Source organism: Eretmochelys imbricata, chromosome 6, assembly GCF_965152235.1.
Source record: "Eretmochelys imbricata isolate rEreImb1 chromosome 6, rEreImb1.hap1, whole genome shotgun sequence".
Taxonomy (NCBI): domain Eukaryota; kingdom Metazoa; phylum Chordata; order Testudines; family Cheloniidae; genus Eretmochelys; species Eretmochelys imbricata.
Window position 1 is genome coordinate 126774891 of NC_135577.1, and position 20522 is coordinate 126795412.

Genomic DNA, 20522 nt, shown 5'->3' on the forward strand with positions numbered 1-20522 from the left:
AATGTTTTCCTAGAAAGATGGATAAAACCAGCAAAAGGGTTTTTGTGGAGAGTCAATACAAATCAGGAGCTATATAGAAAATTATTTGTTGGCAATCCTTTAACTAATGCATTGCTGCATAAGTGGGCATATCAGCCTGAGTTACTGGAGCTCTGGACAGTTTTCAGTGTGGTATGTAATTCTGTATAGGTGGTTAAATTATACCTGAGAAACACAAGATTTCCTTGATTGGCGTGAAGGAGTAATTGCACTCTTAACAGCCAGTCACATGGGCAGAAGTTTAGCGCATGCTTCATTTCACCTTACGGTATCTGAGCAATGAGGATGCTCGGGTGATACATTTCACTTGTCATCAGATGAAGCTACCTTGCCAGTAGTGCTGTCTATCCACGTACCTGGCTGGTGCATAGATACTGTGGTGTAACTACTGTAGCAATGAATGCGAAACTGTGACCTCCATTTCCGTTTACTGCAGGCTTTTCAAATGGTTTGTTGCTGCATATGGTGATGGAACATCCCATCAAAGCCCTGGCTGGGATGATTTAGTTGGGGTTGGTCCTGCTTTGAGCAGGGGGTTGGCCTAGATGATCTCCTGAGGTCCCTTCCTAATCTTCTATGATTCTGTGCTTTGTCTGTATTAAACATTGTCCACGTTGTATTGTCCACATTAAACAAATAGGATCTACTGAATCGGTTAGCTTGATTGAGGCCTAAAGGAGAACTTAACAAAGCTTTGGGCTCTTTTTTTAAAACGTCTCAGACTTTCCATTGGAGCATTCAGCCAAAAGGATAAAATTACTCTCACTGACCTGTGCTACAGATCTCTTATCCTCTGCGAAACATCTCTCTTGCGTACCCTGTGCACAAAACTTCCATCGACATCAGCTGAAGTCCTGTATGCTGAATAAGTGCAGAGTATGCAGCAAAAATCCATTGCGGCAGGTAAGAGATTGGCAGTAAAGGTCAGAGGGGAGAATTTTGCCCTGAAGTGCCAGTCGGTTGTAAGCACTGACGCCATCTCCTAGAACTCACTGTCAGGAGACCCAAGGGCCAGAGCTGAGAAAGATTGACTCTTTCCAGTGACTCACCGTGAAAAAGGACCATGGGGAAGGGTCAAAGATGGGCATGTTAATGTTCCTGTTTCTAGGATTCAGCATGGTGATGTTCTGTGATTTCCTGCCTGTATAGGCATCTGGTATAAAGTGTTGCTATTTTTCTCAGCAGATCAGGGTCAGTGCACCCATGTGTATTCTGCTACTAGGGTCATACAGCACTTCCCTTTCTAGGGACCCCCTACAGTTGAACTGATGCGTCTTCATAGAGAACATGGTCTGGAGAGCCACAGAGTAAATTACATAAAGAAGCAGTGATTTTACGGGGACTGTAAAGAGAGATGTAGTGACTGTATCTGTGGAGTGCCAGGCGTTCTTGCGGACGGATTCTTGCTGGTCATTCGTGGGTAGCGCTAAGTAATTCACCTTGACCTGTCCTCCAGATCTGTGGATTAATTTGCATGTGTTTCCACGGTTCTCCTTGCCCAGTGACACCAGTGGTTGCATCCTGCAAACATAGGGCCTGCTCTGATGTGCCCTGTGCTGCTGACTCAGCACCGTGCAAGACTGAAGACATGATTATATGTTGATCAAAAAATATAAACTGCAGCATTATCAGCTACTATCTGTAGTACCACCTTGTTCTTATCTAGCACTTCCCACCTGCAGCCCTCAAAGCAGAGGGAGGGCTGAGCTCTGCCGAGGTGGAAAGAGTTCATGGAGAAAGATGTAGCCCTAAAATAAAGGAAGGAGGCGTCTGAGGACCCTATTTTTACTGACAACGCTGGCATTTGGGAAGAAGTTACTTTCACTACGGCCCACCACTAGGGGAAGGAGGCAGTGTAGCCTTGTAAGTAAATAAGGGCACTAGACTGGGACTTAGGAGACCTTGGGTCTAGTCCCAGCTCTGCTCCTGGTTGCCCTTAGGCAAGCCACTTCACCAATCTGTGCCTCAGTTTCCCCATTGGGGATTGTGATACTGACCTCTTTTGAAAAGCGCTTTGAGAACTGCTGATGAAATGTGCTAGATAAGGACTAGGTGTTATTACTGCTAATAGTAATCGATAATGTTGAAGTTTATATGGGTTTAGTTTAAAAATACAGGGCCAGACCCTCAGCTGATAAACAGGCACGTCTTCCTTGGAAACAGAGTCACTTCGCTGATCGACACCAGCTGAGGATGATAGGAATTAGGTAGCCCCCTTTTAGAATACTTTGGAAACCCTCTAGTGGGTCTCCCTGTCTTCTGCTGCAGAAGACACTAGATCCCTACTAGAGTGACTGAGTCTATCTGTAGCTGGGCCATGTATGTTGTGTATAGTGAGTAAACAGTTATTTGTAACTCAGCTGTTTCTGTGTTGTGTCCTCGTATTAACGGTGTGCTGTGAGCAGAGATACATCTAATCCACTAGTCTGAATAATTAATCCAATCCAGTTGTGTGCTCTTCATGGATTCAGGGCTCTGGAGGCCAATTATTTAACTCCTGTCTTTGATGTTCTCTTTAGTCTTTTGCTCCCGTCCTTTGACAGAGTTCTTCAGTCTGATCCTTTCATGGTCTGATCCTGTTCCCAATGGCAAAGCCCCTGTTAACCTTTTGGGGGCGGGCGCATGCCCTTCAACCCTCACTGCTTCCACCTGCACTTGGAAACTCCTCTCCTCATCCCGTTGCAGGTGGTACGAGACCAGATCTCTCACTGCACAGTCAAGCTGCGCCAGACCACAGGCCTGATGGAGTACTGTTTGGAGGTCATCAAAGAGAACGACCCCAGTGGGTTTTTACAGGTGGGTGTGTGGCTGTTCACTTCCAGGTGCCTTTGGACAGAAGAGCTGGGCTGACTGCGAGGGCGAGCGAGTGCAGGTCCAGAGGCCACATTCATCCCCGGTGTAACTAGGATGGAGTCAGTGGAGCTACACCACGGAGGAGTACAGCCCCAGGTTGATTGGTCCATATTCGTTGTCATTAGAAGAACGTGCCAATCCCATCAGGAGTATTTAGGCACTAGATAATACTTAGTAATACTTAATAATATATACTTAGTGATACTTAATAATAGCGCGCGTGCTCTCTCTCTCTCTCTCTCTCTATATATATATATATATATAATGGTCTAAAAATACTTTGTAAAGGATTATTAAAGCTCTACCCCATCCCCATCCCCTTCCTGCCACCAGCATAGGAGCCATGTCAGGGGCCTCGCCAAGGAGAGGAGACATGGCCAGCAGCAGGGTGCTTCTGCTTTCTAGTGTAACAGGCCCCACTGTTACCAGCTAGTGTAAGGTTGCTGATGCAACCCTAGGGATTTGTGGGGTGTGGAAGAGGGCTCCAAGGTGGCATATTGGATTGGGCCCAGTCATCTAGGGAGATTTTCTTCCTGCCAATTTCAGTCTAGCATAGGCATGATCTTAAGAAGATTCCTTAGTGTTTTGGGGCCCAGTCCTGTTCCACTGGAACTCAGCAGCTAAACTCCCATCCGCTGTAGCATGAGGAGGATCAGACCCTGTATTAGCTGTGTATTTCTGGAGATTTTACCTGTCAATGAAGACCGAACAAGGGAGACGTATCCCTGTGCTCTAAGAGAGAGTACCGCTGGTTCGTCACAAGAAACACAGCGGCACTAGCTATGAGGCAGGTCCTGATACCCTTAACCCACGTGAGTAGAACCTTTCTCTGCATGATTTCAATGGCACTGTGCGAAATTACTACTCATTGTGAGCAAGGACATCAGAAACTGGCCTTCTGTAAGGAGAAAAAAAAATCTTACATGGACGTCAGAGACTGAAACAGGCTGGAGAAGGCTGCATGTAAGGTAGGAAGCAAAACAGGAATGAATTCATCCTGTGAGAACACTGGAACACAGACACTGGGAGAAGAGTTTGGAGGAAGATTCTTATTGTATCTCCAGAATAAATATTACAACACGCAGCCCTCCAGGACCCTAATGGGAGACAGACTCAATACGTGGCTCACAAGAATAATAATAGTTCATAAGAAGGGCTTTTCACTGCAGCCAGTGAAAGCCCTTGCATTGATGTCTCTGGGCATTGGGTCACCCCTATAAGATCGCATTGATTCATTTGGCCTAACTAAGATGCTCAGTAGCTCCAGATACATGATTTGGTTCTGCTTGAAGTACTGTACAAAATCTAAACCTAAAATGAATGGCCTTGGTAGAGCCCTTGGGTGACACCCTGGCCCCATTGAAGTCAATGGCAAAACTCAAGTCACCATGAAACTTTAGTGACGCCAAAACTCAACGTGGGTAAGCCTTTGATTTCAAGCCCTGTTGACTTTTACTGTCAAAGAACCAGCTCTTTCTAGGGCACAAAGCACTTGCTGGATTGGCGTGTAATAGCTGAGGTCTTTCTTGCAATCAGATTTCCGATGCTCTGATCAGGAGAGTGCACTTGACCGAGGACCAGTGGGGAAAAGGGACGCTAACCCCAAGGATGACCACAGACTTTGATTTAAACCTGGACAGTGCGCCTTTGCTGCAATCCATCCACCAGCTCGACTTTGTGCAGATGAAAGGTAAGCCTATCTTCGTACATTTAACAAATAACACTCACCTATCATTGGCTTGTGCGCACCACAATCTCTGAGTTTACTGAAAAATCACTGGATGTAAAGGGGCAACACATTGGAGCTAATTTTATCTACTAGGGACTTTGGTTTTTTAAGATATTTGTTGCCTTACAAATAAAAATTAAGAAAGGTGGGTTTAAAACCTCAGAGAAGGTCCTATGGTTAAGCAACTGTTCTGGAGTTCCAGATTCAATACTCAGCTCTGCCACAGGCTCCCTCGGGGGACTTGGTTAAGTCACTCAGTCGCTCTGTGCCTCAGTTTCCCAGCTGTACAATAGGGGTAGTAAAGTAATCCTTCCTTTCTGCCACCGTTTGTGTCTAGAGGAGAAGTTTTGGGGGGAAGGACTGTCTCTTGCTCAGTGCATGTGTGCGCATGTACAAACAATTGACAATGGCGGGGCCGCCCGTGTTTTGCAGGAGGTGCCCAGCGCTGGGATCTGATATAGTACCTTCCCTCCAAAAAGGCCAGTGCACTTCACAAGTTGTAATTGCTTTCTCCTCACAACACCCATAGGTATCAGCATTATTAAGCCACGGCACAAAGAGGCTGAATGACTCGTATGAGATCGCTCAGGAAATCAGAACCAGCCTTTGTTTTCTTTTTTTTTTCTTTGCCTCCTGGCTCAATTTTGTCTTAACTGGAGGAACAACCTGCTGTCCCTGCATCTCTGGCTGCCCAGGATGTTCTCTTCTAAACGAGAGTCGGGGAGAGCACAGCTGCACCTGGCCGTGCTTTGGAAACAGTCCCGAACCCATGATGCTGAGGCCACCTGTTCCCCAATTGTGCAGATCTCAAAGGAGATGAGGTTTTTCACACTCGGAGCCAAATCCTGCTTGACTGATTGATGCGCGCTGTCCCTTTGGCTTCAGTGGGAATTCTCACGCGTATGAAGGGGGGAGGCTTTTGAAGCAGTATAAAGAAATGCCTACATCCCTCACACATGCCCACAGCTCTCACACACGCTGCTGAATGGTGGTTTGCATTGCCTAGATAACGTGCTGTCTGTCTCCAGTCTGAATGACTTGACTTGAAAGCACAGCTCTCAAACAAGAATGCAAATTTGCCTGAGCCCGAGAGCGTTATCATCTCAGACATGCCAGAAACATTCTGCACGCTACATTGTAGCAAAGAACCACAACATCCAGATCATTTGGCTTTTTCCTTGGGGTTTGTTTTTTTTTGTTTGTTTTGTGTTTTGTTTTTCTTTGTTGTTTGTTTTTTTAAGCACTTCATCTTAATTTTAATTTCCTCCTGATTATATTCTCTCCTCGTGGGCAACTGGTTCCGCGGTGGTCTACCTCTGCGAAGTCTCATTAATTCACAGAGCTGCAGGGATCCGTCGCAACCTGGGAGCAATTTCCGACTTGTGAAGTCCCTGGCAGTTGAAAGAAGATGCTGATTGGCTGTGACACAGCAAACTGTGATTGGGTGGAGCCAAGCTTACACCTCTTGACTGCTTGTGGTGCCCATTGGGGTAACTCTAGTGACTTCAAGGTCACCGGCTCAGGATCTGGCCCTGGGCATTCATTGCTGTCTCAGCTGGATGTTCTGATACGCAATTAGTTGATACATGACCAACACCTTGACAATTAGCGCACCCATGGCTCACCGTTAGTTAATTGGACCATTGTTTTAAAGCACCAGCTGCATTTTTAATAGAGTGGTGAAGACTGAAAGTCTGGTCAAACCCAGTCAGGGCTGAACTTTCTCTGCAGCTTGCACACAAATCGTGCAGGCCGTGGGAAGTCTCCTTCCTCCCTTGTATTAATAATTTAGCCTAAGGGGTTTGTTTTTAATTAGCAAAAGCAAGTCTGCCGCTGGCTTAGCTGCCTTTCCCTTTCCCTTTGCATTAAGAATACACGGAATTCACCAGAATCACATAACTGGGCAACCACTCAATGAAGACCATTTCCCGACGTGGGCCAGGAACGCTGTGGGCCTGAGCAATAGGTGCTGCACAAACTGCACCAACCTGTGGGGAGGCCCTGGGCCTCAGAGGTTCCCCTCAGAGCTACAGTCCCGCTGCTGCCCCAGGATTGTGCTGGACAGGAGTAAATTGCTTCCGTCTTTAGAAGCATGCGGCATGCTCCCGCTCGGCTGGCTGGCGTGGGGGGGTACGGGGTACAGCTCTGCCCCACCCGAGCGCTATGAGCAGCGGGTGCCCACCTGCTGCCCTGTTCCCACGACTTAGAATAGAACAGAATATCAGAGTTGGAAGGGACCTCAGGAGATCATCTAGTCCAACCCCCTGCTCAAAGCAGGGCCAATCCCCAATTTTTTTTTTTTTGCCTCAGATCCCTAAATGGCCCCCTCAAGGATTGAACTCACAACTCTGGGTTTAGCAGGCCAATGCTCAAACCACTGAGCTATCCCTCCCCCCCCAGTACTCGGTTTGGAGGGGCAGGGCCTTATTCTTCTCCCTTTGCAGACGTGTTCGATGTAGCCCCGCATGGCCGTATTTTGGAGCTCTGATATGGGGTGTAAGATGATTGAGCCCCTCCCCTTCCTTTCGGAGCTAAGTAATAATGGAAGGAAATGGCGGCACACGCTGGGACCCTACCCAGCAAGCTCGGAGAGGGAGGGACAGGCCAAGAAAGGGCACGGAAGGAATGAGGCGAGTGAGGGGAGTGCGCGTCGTCCCTGGGAGGGTACAGCAGAGTCTCCTGTACAGTAATTCCTCACTTAACATTGCAGTTATGTTCCTGAAAAATGCAACTTTAAGCGAAACAATGTTAAACGAATCCAATTTTCCCATAAGATTTCATGTAAATGGTGGGGTTAAGTTCCAAGGAAATTCTTTTTGCCAGACAAAAGGCATTATATACATAAACAGTATAAGTTTTAAACAATTTTAAACAAGCAATTTAATACAGGTACAAGTTTTAAACAAACCATTTAATACTATACTCATCAATGATGTTTGTGGAGCTCTTCCCCCCTCCCCTTCAACCTCCTGAATGCTGGCAGAGTTCGGTCCTGGTTGACGGTGAAAAATTAACAGGTGCTCTGCACCCACCGGCAGCAAAGCTCCCCCCGCCCCCGCCTCGCTGCCTCCTTCCCCGAGTGCGACGCTTCCCCGCTCCTCCCCCTCCCTCCCAGAAAGTCCTAAGCGCCACCAAACAGCAGTTTGGCAGCGGGGGAAGCGCTGGGAGGGAGGGGGAGGAGGCGGAGAAGAGGACGTTGTACAATGCTCCCTTCTAAAGTCGCTGCTCTTCCACAGAATCCTGCAAGCAGTGGACAGAGCAGGCAGCCAAACGACGTTATAAGGGAGCGTTGGACAACTTTAAACGAGCGTGTTCCCTAATGGAGCAGGGACGTAACATCAAAACAATGTTGCGCGGGAGGGCGTTAAGTGAGGCATTACTGTATAGACAAGCTCTTAGGTGGGTGAAATACATGACCTAGCGCTCAGCCTGCCGCGTAGAAAGACCCCCCAGAGGCACATAGGATATGGACGTAAACAGGCTGATTTCCAATCTGATGATGATGATGCAGCTGTAACGGCTGGCATACATGCTCCGCCACGTAGCCTGCTGACAGCGCAGTTGCACCCTCTGCGGCGGTGGGACCAGGGGCGCATTGCCCACCCGGGGGGAGGAAGTGCCATTTCAGTTCTTCAGATCACAAACCTGCTGAGCCAGGAGGTGACGAACCAGCGCCAGCTGCTCGCAGCCCAGAGAGCAGCTCCTGCCCTAAAGGCACCGATGTGGGGGAAGGTCTTGAGCTGAGATACTGGGTATGGGGGGGGCAGATCAGACTTGAGGAATGGAAGGGAACACGCAGGACAGCTGTCACACTGGAGCCATAGGGAGCACACTGCTGGGAAAGGACAACGTCTCACAGCTACTGGAGAAAAGCCTGTTTGCACAGTGCACCGGGGAAACCCCCTGAGACAAATCGTGATAACCCCGGGGAGGCTGCCCCAGACATGAGCCACATGGCTTAGGTCTCCCAGATATGGTCCGTGGCTTGTGATCTGGCCTCCTGGTGCTGCTCGTGTGGGGCCATTAGCAGGGCAGCTGAGGGTTCCTCCAGTGTATCAGCATGTGGCTTTTCTCTTCCGGTGTTCATACCTTTTCCTTTGCACACTGCCCCATCTCCCTTCCCCACCTGCCACCTCCCATTCTCCTCCCCTTTACTCCTGTGTTGTGCTTTTCCTGTTCCCTTCTTTTAAGACTGAAAAGGCGAGAAAATCTGGGGACGGGGGGGGAAGCCTTGAAGCAGAGAGACCCCGCCAGAAAGGCGGCCAAGTTGCTGCTTTGCTGGGATGTGCCTTTAAACGGTGCCGGCTCGCAGCACTGTTGTCGGCCTGTGGCTCTGGGGACCTTGTGAGACGGGGAAGCACAGGGCCGTGCGTTTTAGGTGTGTCGGAAGCTGGAGATCTGGTCTGCCTCCAGGCTGTCGGAGAACGAGATTTGTTCTGCTGTTGAGGGAATTCAGCCACCCAGGCCCTGTGGGCCCAGTTTGGACAAAACTTGCCAAGAATCTCTCAAACCCCTGGCACCAGGATTGCCCCATACGCAAAGCCTCCCTTCACCCTCAGCAGAGCAGGCAGTCCCCGCTCCCAGTGCTGGCATAGCCATAGTTTACATGTTACAGGTGTCTGACCTACCCACTGAATTATACCGAACAAGGCACTTGTCCCTCCTTAAAACCTGCCGGTGCCGTGATGCCCACACATCACTCCCGTCTGGCACTAATTCCCCAGGTGACCCTCTGTGACTTCTGCTCAAGAAGTTTTGATGCAGCTCAGCTATATGTGTCGAATCATTAAAAGTAATTCCGTCTCTTCTTCCCCCAGCAGATTGGATTGTAATACATATCATTTCTCTCCTGTCGTGCAAGCTGGCAAGTGCTATATAGATAGGGAACGGGGCTGGAATATGTGAAGTCTGGACTAAGGAAATGGGTAGGGTTTTTCCCCCTTGGTAGTAAATGTTTCAGTAGAGAGGTTAAGTATCACTGTGGGGTCAGCTATGGGCTGGGAGAAGCGGGTCCCCTTTCCCTGTGGAGTCTCCTCCAAGTCTTTTGTAGAGCAGGAGCAGACCTCCTTCTTTTACTTTTTGTTTATTGCAGATGAGCTAATGCTCCTGCTGGAGCAGAAAATACCATGAAATGACTTTTTGTCTTGGGCAGGAGCACACACGGAGGTTTGGCTATGGACTATTCAGCCTTTTTCCTCTCCATCACTGGTTCTAACCCAACAAAGACTGGAGACTGAAAGTAGTTACCGGCTGCTCCCTGTTTGGCGGCCTCCGTGAAATGAATTTGTTGCTGTGGTTTCAGTACACTTCCTAATGGACATGAGCACTGACAAAACCCACCCCTACAACTGACTCTGGCAATTTGCTTGAGTGAGTCAGCAAAGAAGCCCAGCCATGAATGCCCCCTGGGGTACGTCTACACTGGAACAATAGACCTGCAGCACAGCCGCGGCTGGCCGGGGTCAGCTGACTCGGGCTGCGGGGTTGTAAAACGGCAGTGTTGATGTTGGGATTTGGGCTGGAGCCCTGGCTCTGGGACCTTTCCCCTTGCAGGGCCCTAGAGCTCGAGCTATAGCCCAAGCCCGAACATCTACACAGTAATTTTACAGCCAAAGCCCTGTGCGCCCGAGTCAGCTGACCTGGGCCACCTGTGGGTGTTTAGCTGCTGTGTAGATGTACTTATGGAGTCCATACTATGTTCACTTCTGGAATGGTGACTGTGGGTTGGCTGAGGTACAGTCACAAGATTTTGTGGTGAAATTCACTGTACCTCTTTTGAAGATTGTTGGCCAACTTTGGTCAACAGCGATGTCCACCCAGAACATTTACTTGCACTGAATTAGCACTATTGAAAACATATTTATCTCTTGTTATATGTGGCTCACCGTACCTATCCCAGCGACCCCCTTCAGCCCCCGAATTACTGCTCCTTCATGACCCACCGTGAGGAAGATCAGGTGCACCTCGAGCCACAAGTCATCGCAAAGGCCGTGATCCCGACTCACCCCTCTGCTATTCTATTGATACACTGCTGTAACTCTTTTGATTGCAATGAACTTGCATGGCGGAAACCTGGGGTAACGAAGAGGTGAATTAGACCCACTCTTTCCCCTGATGCTGCAACCAGTGGCCGTGTTCTCATCCGGGAATGATAATGCCTGTCCCTCTGAAGCCAGACTCTCACAGTACATCGGGAAGGTGCTCCTATGACCTTCCTGGTCCTTGATTATGCCGTTGTGATGGGAGGCTTATGTATGGGAGCCTCGCTCTCACACCTGGGGGTGTGGTGCTATGTTTTCACACTCATGCAAAATTTATTCGAAAGCAAATGTAAGAGAAAATGAAGTAGCCCCAGTAAAATTTCACATTGACAAGCTGATGAAAACCCAAATTCTGCAAAGCTTCTCACGGGAAGTAAGTGAGAAAACCCAGTCCCTTCTTGTTCCTCTGTGCCTCAGTCCCATGAGATTTTACCTTAAATCCAGTGCGAAATGCAGACTAGGTAACAAGCTTGTAAACGTGGCCTCCATATACTGGCGAAAGTGTGCATGAGTTTACATGCTATTTGAATGCGCTTGCTACGCCGGATGTCCACTGTGGTCGTAGAAGCCAGGGTTACACTAATTTTTGTTTAGCTTCCTCTCCAGTGCCGGCACCCCCAATCCTACAGCTAGAAGAGTGTTGCACCCACAACAACAGCGCCACGTTGTCCTGGAAACAGCCCCCTTTGTCGACCGTGCAGGTGGAAGGATATATTCTCGAGCTGGATGATGGGAATGGTGGTCAGTTCAGGGTAGGTATTGAGAGCACCTGTTCCACTGATAAAACATGCCTTACATGGAAGACCATGACAGTGACGAGTGAGCCACACAGGAGCATTGCGGATAGACGGGAAGCAGGCTTCTATTCTGCAGAGATGCACTGGGCTGGAGAGCCTGCCACTGCCTTGTAGAATCAGAGAAATCTTAAGTCTCATGTACTGTTTTCACTCAGGTTACACAGGTGTAAATGATCCCACGAGGCGCACGGCAGTGGGGCATCAGGCCAGTTTTGTATTGTTTTTTAGAAGAGTTCGTACGTTGTTTATTTCTATACAGTAAAAGCTTCTCCCGGATGTGAACTGAATCTTTCACTTTTTGTCAACAGCTTCAGTCTGGTTTTTATTCCAGTGAATATTCTTATTGTGAGGGACTTGATGCAGGTGATAGTCTGTGGCCTGTGTGACCCAGGAGATCAGACCAGATAGCCAGAATGGTCCTTTCTGGCCTTAAAAGGCTGTGGATTGAAAACCCAGCTGCTAACCTTGCAGGGGGAAGTGAAGTGGTCTCACAACAGTCGACTGCAGACACCAGTTCAGAGATTGGCTGATAGTTTCAACAAAGAGTGCTTGCCATGATGGAAGACACCGCACAGTTGTTCTGTAGCAGTGGCTCAGGATAGATTATTACACAGGGCCTACCAATTCTACATGAGAGTCACTCCTGCAAAGATACAGTAGTGATAGCAGGACCCTGCAGGGAAATGGCTTCCCCGGTAACTTTCATTGTTAGACAGTTAAGCTGTTAGTCTTTAGCCATGACCACATACATCAGGTTCCCTCTTGGAGAAACTCTCTCTCAAATAAATTGGTTAGTCTCTAAGGTGCCACAAGTCCTCCTTTTCTCTCTCTCTCTCTCCACTTTTCATTTCAGACATTGTATCTGATTCTCTCCTTCACTTGGAAGGAGCCCTCCTGTGGCTGAAAAATTTAAGTTACACATAGGGGCAATATCCCAATAGCCAATCGTGGGATCAGGGGAGCACAGAGGTGGCTGAACCTAAGGATTGGTCTTCCACTTTTTTTAATCAGTTTGCATTCCTGCCTTTTTTATCTATGCGAAAATATTTCCAAACTGCCGGTGGATTTTTTTCTTGTTTTCAAATCCACTTCCAAACGCATTTGCACTGCAAATACTCACAGAATTCTGCCCCTGGTTACGCTGTTCAGTCTGACTCACTTTATTTCCCATTGTCGTCGAGCGCAGAATTTGGCCCCAGGTGTGTGTATAGTTTGTTTACTGGGGGTAGATAGGAGAGTGGAAGTTCACTTACGGCTGAAGCCTGCAGCTCCTACTCACATGAGCAGGAAGATTACTCGCATAATGGCTGCAGAATCAGGTGATGCTTATGCCTAACCCTTATAATGAGTGATTGAGAACTTCTCCAAACTCTTCATCCTTCCGTCCCACTAACGTCAAATAGTGGTATTTGGGAGGTCAGGTGAACTGAGGCTGCAGGGCAGAGTATTTTGTTGTTGTTGGATAATATCTGCCTTGATGATCAGCATGCTTTGGAAATGAGAAGAACTCATTTTAAAGCAATTTTTGAACAGCTTAAAGTAGGCTGCCAAACATCTCTTGCAAAGGCTGCTAATTCCCATGGAGGATTGCGGTTTGCTATACTCCAGGCAATCAGAGGCGTTTAAGGCTTGGGGACTTTTAAATTGCTGTAATTATACAATTAAAATGTGATTTTTCTCTGATCCGACATGCTCATAATTATTCTCTAGCATATTCATCACCATTCAAAGCAGGCAGGAGAGAGCAGCCCACCGTGTTTCCTGAACTCCAGCTGCACATGACACAGCCAGGCGAGATCCAGAGCAGAAACTGGGCAGTTGACAGAGGGGATGTATTGAGTTCAATGAGAGAAAGGTGCAGGGAATAAAGCTTTCTAGCTGGGGCCAGGAAGTAAAAGGAAATCGCCTTTTGTTTCAGAATCCCACAGATGTATTACTTTTGGGGGAATTCTGCACCACTGCGTGTGTGCAGAGTTCATGTCCCCTGCAGATTTCTTTGCTTTCCTGCAGAAAAATGTCTTTCTGAGAGGAAAGCAAAGGGAAGCTGCAAGAGCAGTCCCGCACCACTCCCTAGCAGAGCAGGGACATTGTTTCAGGCAACTGGCAGAGCGGTAAATCACCAAGGGGCTGGGGACACCCCAGCCAGTGGCTCCTATCCTGAGCTGGGATCAGGTACTAGTTTCAGCAGGGCTGGAGGCAGGACAGGATGGGACTTCCTCTTCTCCTGCAAGGAGTGGCTGGGGCTGTGTCAGACCCACCCCAAGAAACCTCTCCCAGCTGCAAGGAGCTCAGCCTCCTCCCCTGCTTCCTGCCCCCATTGCTCCTCAGCTGTGGGGGGGAGGGGTCACTGTAGATGAGATGCTCCCCCATCCACCCAACCCCCGTGCATCTGGATCTTCCATAGCCAGACACCCCTGCCAAGCCTCACCCACTACATCCAGAACCACCCTAGCCCTCTATACCTGAACCCCACCCCACTGAACCTCAGCCCCTACATCTGGAGCCCCCTTGCATCCAGACCCCCTGCCTCTGGACTTCCACCCCTGCACCCAGACCACCCCTCACTGAGTTCCCAGCACTTAGCCCCCCACCCCCTGCACCACCCTGAGCCCCCACACCACTAACCCCCAACTAGCTGCACCCAGATCCCCACTCCACCAAGCCCCACTTCCCCAGCACCCAAACCCCCAACTGAGACCCCCAGACCCTTCCACTGAACCCCAGCCACCTTCACCTGGAAGCCCCTGCAGAGTCCCATTACCCCTGCACCTGGAACCCCGCCCCCCAAAATGAGCCTCTGCGCATCCAGATCCCCCTCACACTTAGACCCCCGCACTGAGCTGCCCACACCCAGGTTGTCCCACACAGAATCCTCTCACCCTACACCTGGATCCCCCCACACTGAGCCCCTCCACACTTGGATCCTGCCTGGTTGAGCCTGCTTGCCTCACACCTGGTGCAGAGGGGCAGAGCCCCAGGGTATTTCTGGGGCAGGCCCAGGCCCTGCTGTGTCAGGGTCAGGTGCAGCCTCACTGCTGAGTCCGTGTCCTGGGGGTGGGCAGGCAGGCTGCAAGGCGATCTCCTACCGCAGTGCAGCCAGTGGCTTGTGTTCCCCACTGCCATGCTGGAGCCTCTGCATTTATTTATTAACAAATAAAACTTGCAGAATTTTAAAATATTGTGCACAGAATTTTTAATTTTTTGGTTCAGAATTTTTTAATTTTTTTGCCCAGAATGCCCTCAGGAGTCAACGTATTCACAATGTGACTGGAGGACAATTAAACTCAGCTATTCAGTGTCCTCTCTAGAGGACTCTCAAAGCCTCAAGACCACCGAGTTTTTTACTTTAGCTGCCTCACTGTCAAAGCCTCCTGTTCCTTCCAATCAAGCAGGACTGGGCATGGCTGCCTCGAGTCCCTGCCACTCCAGAATCAGACAGGGTCTCTGCATGCCGAGCCGCGCCAAGTCCTCCACCTCCTTTCTCCCAGTGCTGAGAGGGCTGCCTCCATAAAGTGACCCTGATCCCAGGAGTCACGCACCACCAGCTGCATAGTGACCTAGTGCTTTAAAACCAGCTCATGTATTCCGATAGGGCTGGAGCCTGCAGGTCCTTGCAAGGGGCTGCAGGGCTCAAGCGTGGGTGAAGTCACATCCCTCATGGGGCCGTGCCCTTGCTCACCATTGCACAAGGTGATGAAGGATGAAGACTGGATGATCACTAGTCGTGATCCCGGTCGTGCTAAGGGGGTGCTTAGCTACACGTCCCCCACTGAGGCCTTTCTCCATGACCTCCCTTGGAAGCCTATTCCAGAGTTTAACGGCCCTTACAGTTAGAACGTTTTTCCTAATATCTTATCTGAATCTCCCTTGCTGCAGATTAAGCCCATGATTTCTTGTCCTACCTTCAGCGGACATGGAGAACAACTGATCACCATCCTCTTTATAATGGTCAGCATATTGGAAGACTGTTATCAGGTGTTCCCCCCCCCCCCCCGTCGTCTTTTCTCAGGACTAAACAGGCCCTGTTTTTTTAACCTTTCTTCACAGGTTAGGTTTTCTAAACCTTTATCATTTTTGTGGCTCTTTTCTGGACTCCCTCCTATTTGTCCACATCCTTCCTCAGTGGTGGTGCCCAGAATTGAACACAGTACTGCAGCTGGGTCCTCACCAGCACCAAGCAGCTTGAGACCGTTACCTCCTCTGTCTTACATACAACACTCCTGTTAATACACCCCAGAATGATACTAGCCTTTTTTGCAGCTGCATCACACTGTTGACTCGTATTCAACTTGTGATCCACTGTAACCCCCAGGTCCTTTCCAGCAGTACTACCTCCAAGCCAGTTGTTCCCCATTTTGTAGTTGTGCGTTTGATTTTTCCTTCCTAAGTGAAGTACTCTGCACTTGTCTCTATTGAATTCCATCTTGTTGAATTCAGACCAGTTCTCCAATCTGTCAAGGTCATTTTGAATTTTGAACCTATCCTCCAAAGTACTTGCAACCCCTCCCAGCTTGGTGTCGTCATGAAAGACTGCTCCAGCTGACAGAGATTAGAGCACTCCTGAGGCTGCTCTAACTTGTGACAGGGGTTCGTTTGATAGTGGGAGGCAAAAGGTGGCTTAGGATAGTGGAAGGCAAAAGGCGGTTTAGAATCAGCTTTGCCTTCCCTATGGCACAGCTGTTCATTAAGTCGTAGGATCTTTCAGATAACAGTGGAGATTATCCAGAGGAAAAGCATCACCGGCCAATCAAATCACTAAGTGGATTCCAAACCCTGGGGTCACATCTTCAGAAGCCATTTACGATACAAAATTCAAATCTTATCACATAGTTTATTTGACAGATGACTTGGCAATCTGGACTGTCTCAAGCATTATTACTCCCGATCAGAGCAATTCTGGGTTTTCAATCGCAGTTGCAACAATAAAGAATAATGGGTTTGCCTGAGTCCTTAAAGCTTTGCTCCTGACATGGCCGACCAGATCTGTTGTGTTATCCACTTGTGCTCGGAGATGCAGCTGCTGTTTCTCCTCACGCCAGCATCTCAGCCATTACCACGTATGCAGAAGTGCAAATCAATGTATAGCCAAGCACTCTGTCCGTGAGGCGTGTCAGAGTCTGCCAAAAACAGATCTGACCTGTTTATGTGCTGCAGCGAATAATATTTTGTTTTTCTATCTGGGGATTTCGAAGCACTTGACACTCACTAAAGAGTTAACTGTCATGAACATCTCCGTGATGTGGGAGAGCATCACTAGCTGGGGTTATTTTGGGGGGGCCAGGGGAAGATGGGAATGGTGAGTTTAGAGATTTTGGCTCCAGTACAATGGATAAGATTGGTCTTATCCAAACTGAAACCAAAAGGTATGCACCTCCGGAGTTGTTCTGAGTTGGACCCCAAGCCAGAAGGGAAGAGTTTGAATCCAGGGATTTGGCCCCCCGCCCCTGGAAGTTCTGGGTTTGGCTTTTCTCTAATTTACCAATCATTAGGTTAGACGGTGCATTAAATCCAAACAGTCAGATTCTATGAAATCATTAAAGACTGAGAACAAATTGATGTAAAAGTGAGCTGAAGCGTTTATGGTCGGGGTTGACCCACATGCCAGGGCACTCAAAGTGATTAAGCTGTTCAGTGGCAGTTCGTTTTCTAATAATCACATCAAACGAGTGTCCTGTTGGACAGTGATAAGATGATAAAGTGGGAACCCAGTATGTTAAGTGAGGCAGTAATAAACCCCGCGTTTCTGTAAGAGCATTAAAACACAACTCTGAAGCATTTTCTGTAACCCAGTGCCAGGTGTATTTCACTTTTTATTACCTTTGCTCAGTAAAGTGAGTTCACAGCTCAAATTGCACTGCTAACTACTGAGTGCTAACAGGTAACACGGTACCTGAGCAGAGCTGCAATTTACGTAACTACCAGCAATGGTGCCTAATTTAATTAATCTGCTCAAGACTGAGGGAAAAGATATAGAGCAGAATTTTGTGTTCTTTGTCCATGGGACTTTTCCCAAAGGAGTCTCATGGGTCAGTTAGGCCCAAAAGTCCTGGTGAAATGTGCAGTACCTTGAAAACAAGACGTCCATATTTAAGCAGAGACTGTTTAAACAGACGCACGCTACTCCAGTCTGTTACTCCCAGCAGAGATACACAAAGGATTCCTGGAAGAAAGGAGAGAGTGGAGGATATTTCCCAAGGAAACCAAGAAAAACCCTTCCCCAGCAACACAAACGAAAGCAGGCAGGAGCTTAAATCACATCCCCTGTGATTAAAAGCAAATACTGTAACTGACGTGTGCGAGGATTTAGTAGTCTGTGGGCTTGATACATTGCTGGTCACTCCAGCATTAGGCCATTGTGACTCTGTTCATCTGAACCGAGTTACACTGGCATCAAAATAACACATTGGTGAACTGGCCATGGATCTGTGGCATAATCCTATCTTTCAGTAGCCTCTGTTTGCCAGAAGCTGGGAATGGGCGACAGGGGATGGATCACTTGATGATGACCTCTTCTGTTCATTCCCTCTGGGGCTCCTGGCATTGACCGCTGTCAGAAGACAGGACGCTGGGTCAGATGGACCTTTGTTCTGACCCAATGTGGCCGTTCTTACATATGTTCAGTAAAGCATTCGTCCTGCCACCTGAGTTTACAAGGAAGTAGCGTCTAGGTGCAAGTTTCCGATTGCAGAACTTCATTGAGTTTATAATCTTTCTTCACTCAGGCAAAACTCCCCTGGACTTCTCTGGGAGTTTTGCTTGAGGAAGGATTTCAGGATTTGGTCCAACATGAACAGCAATGGCCTTACTGTACAGGAACTGGTTTTACCTGGTAGGTTTGTCAGAGCTCCAGTGGCAACCCATAGGATCATTTTATCTAGACCCAATCTTATCGTGTTGTGCTATCCCACACTGGTGAATCTCCTCCATCTCTTGCCTTGTGGCAGACAGCGTAGCATGACCAAAAAGTGCATTACTTGCATGTCTGTGTTTGAGCAAGCTGTGGAAACACTGTCCAGCAAATCTTCTTAGGAAGCCTGCACTGCAGAGCCTGTGCGTCCGACCCTAACGCAGCTCTCTGTTTGCTAACTAGGAGGTGTACGTCGGGAAAGAGACGATGTGCACTGTGGATGGTCTGCACTTCAACAGCATGTACAGTGCTCGCGTCAAAGCCTTCAACAAAACAGGAGTCAGCCAATACAGCAAGACCCTGGTCCTACAGACGTCCGAGGGTAAGAGGCTTGAGCAATGTCACTGTGAAATGATACACCAGAGACAGTGCTGCCCGCACATAGCGTCCGTAAAATCCACATCGCTTAGCATTGCGATGCAAGGAGTAATTCCATGGCTCCAGATTTAAAAAGCCAAACACTGCAAAACAAGTGACTGTGACAGGAAGAGTAAAGGTTATGTCAGCAGGCCAGAGCAATGTCAGCAATTGTCTTCCAGGCCTTTCCTTCGCTGAATATATTTAGTGAAGTACAGCGCTCTCGTGGGGGGAGAGCTGGTGATGTAATGATAGGCACTGACTCAGAGAAAGAGCATTTAGGATTTGAATGACGACAGGTTCGCACCTTGGATGGAGTTATATTATTTTAAAATGAAGCTCAAATGTCTTTAATTCCCTTTAAATTAAAAAAAAATTGCTGAGAAACCAAGGACTGTGCTTGGCTGCGCTATGATTGTCATGTATGGTGTTTAGTGACGCACTCTGTGGTGTACTGTAAGGATGAGAGAGACTGTGGGACCGTCTGGGGTTCTTTCTATATAACAGCAAAGCCGCACCAGTTCCATGTACAAAGCTGATTACAGCCACCTCCTTCAGCTGCCTTGGTTAGAATATTAAATGCTGCTGTTAAGCATAACCAGAGGGAAACCTTTCTCTTCCTGCCTTTAAATACATCTGTCACGCCAGGCAATTTATCCATCTTGGAAGATAGGCTTGATTCTGACATTCAGGTCAGGAGTCAGACGGCTAGTTTAGACTTGGGAGTTAGAAACAGCAGGTAATAATCTCATGATAAGGGCTGTCATCTCAGTGCCAGCACATCTGCAGTCCTTTAAAGTATACTTATTAGCAGAAAAGTGACCCTTTCTTTGTAGTTCTCCACACCTACCGGTATTCCCTTTCCATAATTTCCAGACCCACATCGCTCCATTTTTCAAGCCAAATCCAGGTGTCTCTAACCGCCAGCACTGCAAGCTTAGCCTGGCTCGAGAAAACCAAGCCATTCACCTTCCACTTCATGCAGTTATCATTAGCGCTAGAGATACTGGAGCCAGAATCATAGAATATCAGGGTTGGAAGGGACCTCAGGAGGTCATCTAGTCCAACCCCCTGCACGAAGCAGGACCAATCCCCAATTTTTGCCCCAGATCCCTAAATGGCCCCCTCAAGGATTGAACTCACAACCCTGGGTTTAGCAGGCCAATGCTCAAACCACTGTAACTAGTCGTTCTGTTGATGGTGCATAAGGCAGTTTAAACATAGCCTGTCCATACGCAGGAGCTGCGGTTTTTGAGTGTTGCCGAGGAAAAAGGTGTTGTGATCAGAAACATCAGCACAGACGCATAGGATCAGATTCGGATGTAGCCATTTTCATGTCTGTGACTTGTCGTGCGTCAGGAGATGATGCCTACTGTTCAGAAGGAAGCCATAATGCTTCCCTCTGTTTTTGAGTATGTCGGCAATACAGATGGATGAAGTGTAGTGACATGTCTCAGAAGACAGAGCAGAGAGAAGCTGGAGCAAGGACTGCTCTTCCTCCTTATCTGAGCGGCTGGAGAAGCAAGCCTTTTCATTACAAATCGTGGGCCATATCTTGGCCTCCGACCCATCCATGCGTCCCCCGCTGGTGTCCGCATGAGTTCTCTGTGTTGGCGCAGACCAATGTGGGGCCCATGAAAAGTGCCGTATTCCCCCTAGAGCTCACAGGAAGTACAGAACAACAAACCATTTCGAAAAGAGTTGGAACATTTAGGGCCCTCGACGAGGCTCTTCTGCACCACTCCTGCTGCCAAAGAGAAAGCTGGACAGCTGCCCTAAGCAGAGATTTTCAAGCGTGG

The 20522-nt window shown here is 48.4% G+C and overlaps 1 protein-coding gene across 6 annotated transcripts in view; it reads left to right on the forward strand.

The window, feature by feature from the left end:
* TRIM9 (tripartite motif containing 9) overlaps positions 1-20522 on the forward strand; it is a 127868-nt gene that overhangs the window by 86103 nt on the left and 21243 nt on the right. For 4 of the 6 annotated variants that reach the window (XM_077819662.1, XM_077819664.1, XM_077819659.1 and 1 more), the window contains exons 4-7: positions 2725-2835; positions 4429-4582; positions 11257-11414; positions 18550-18688. In XM_077819662.1, the coding sequence (XP_077675788.1) occupies positions 2725-2835; positions 4429-4582; positions 11257-11414; positions 18550-18688 (562 nt within the window). The remainder of the gene's footprint in view (positions 1-2724; positions 2836-4428; positions 4583-11256; positions 11415-18549; positions 18689-20522) is intronic. The other 2 variants (XM_077819663.1, XM_077819660.1) reach the window with 1 other exon arrangement.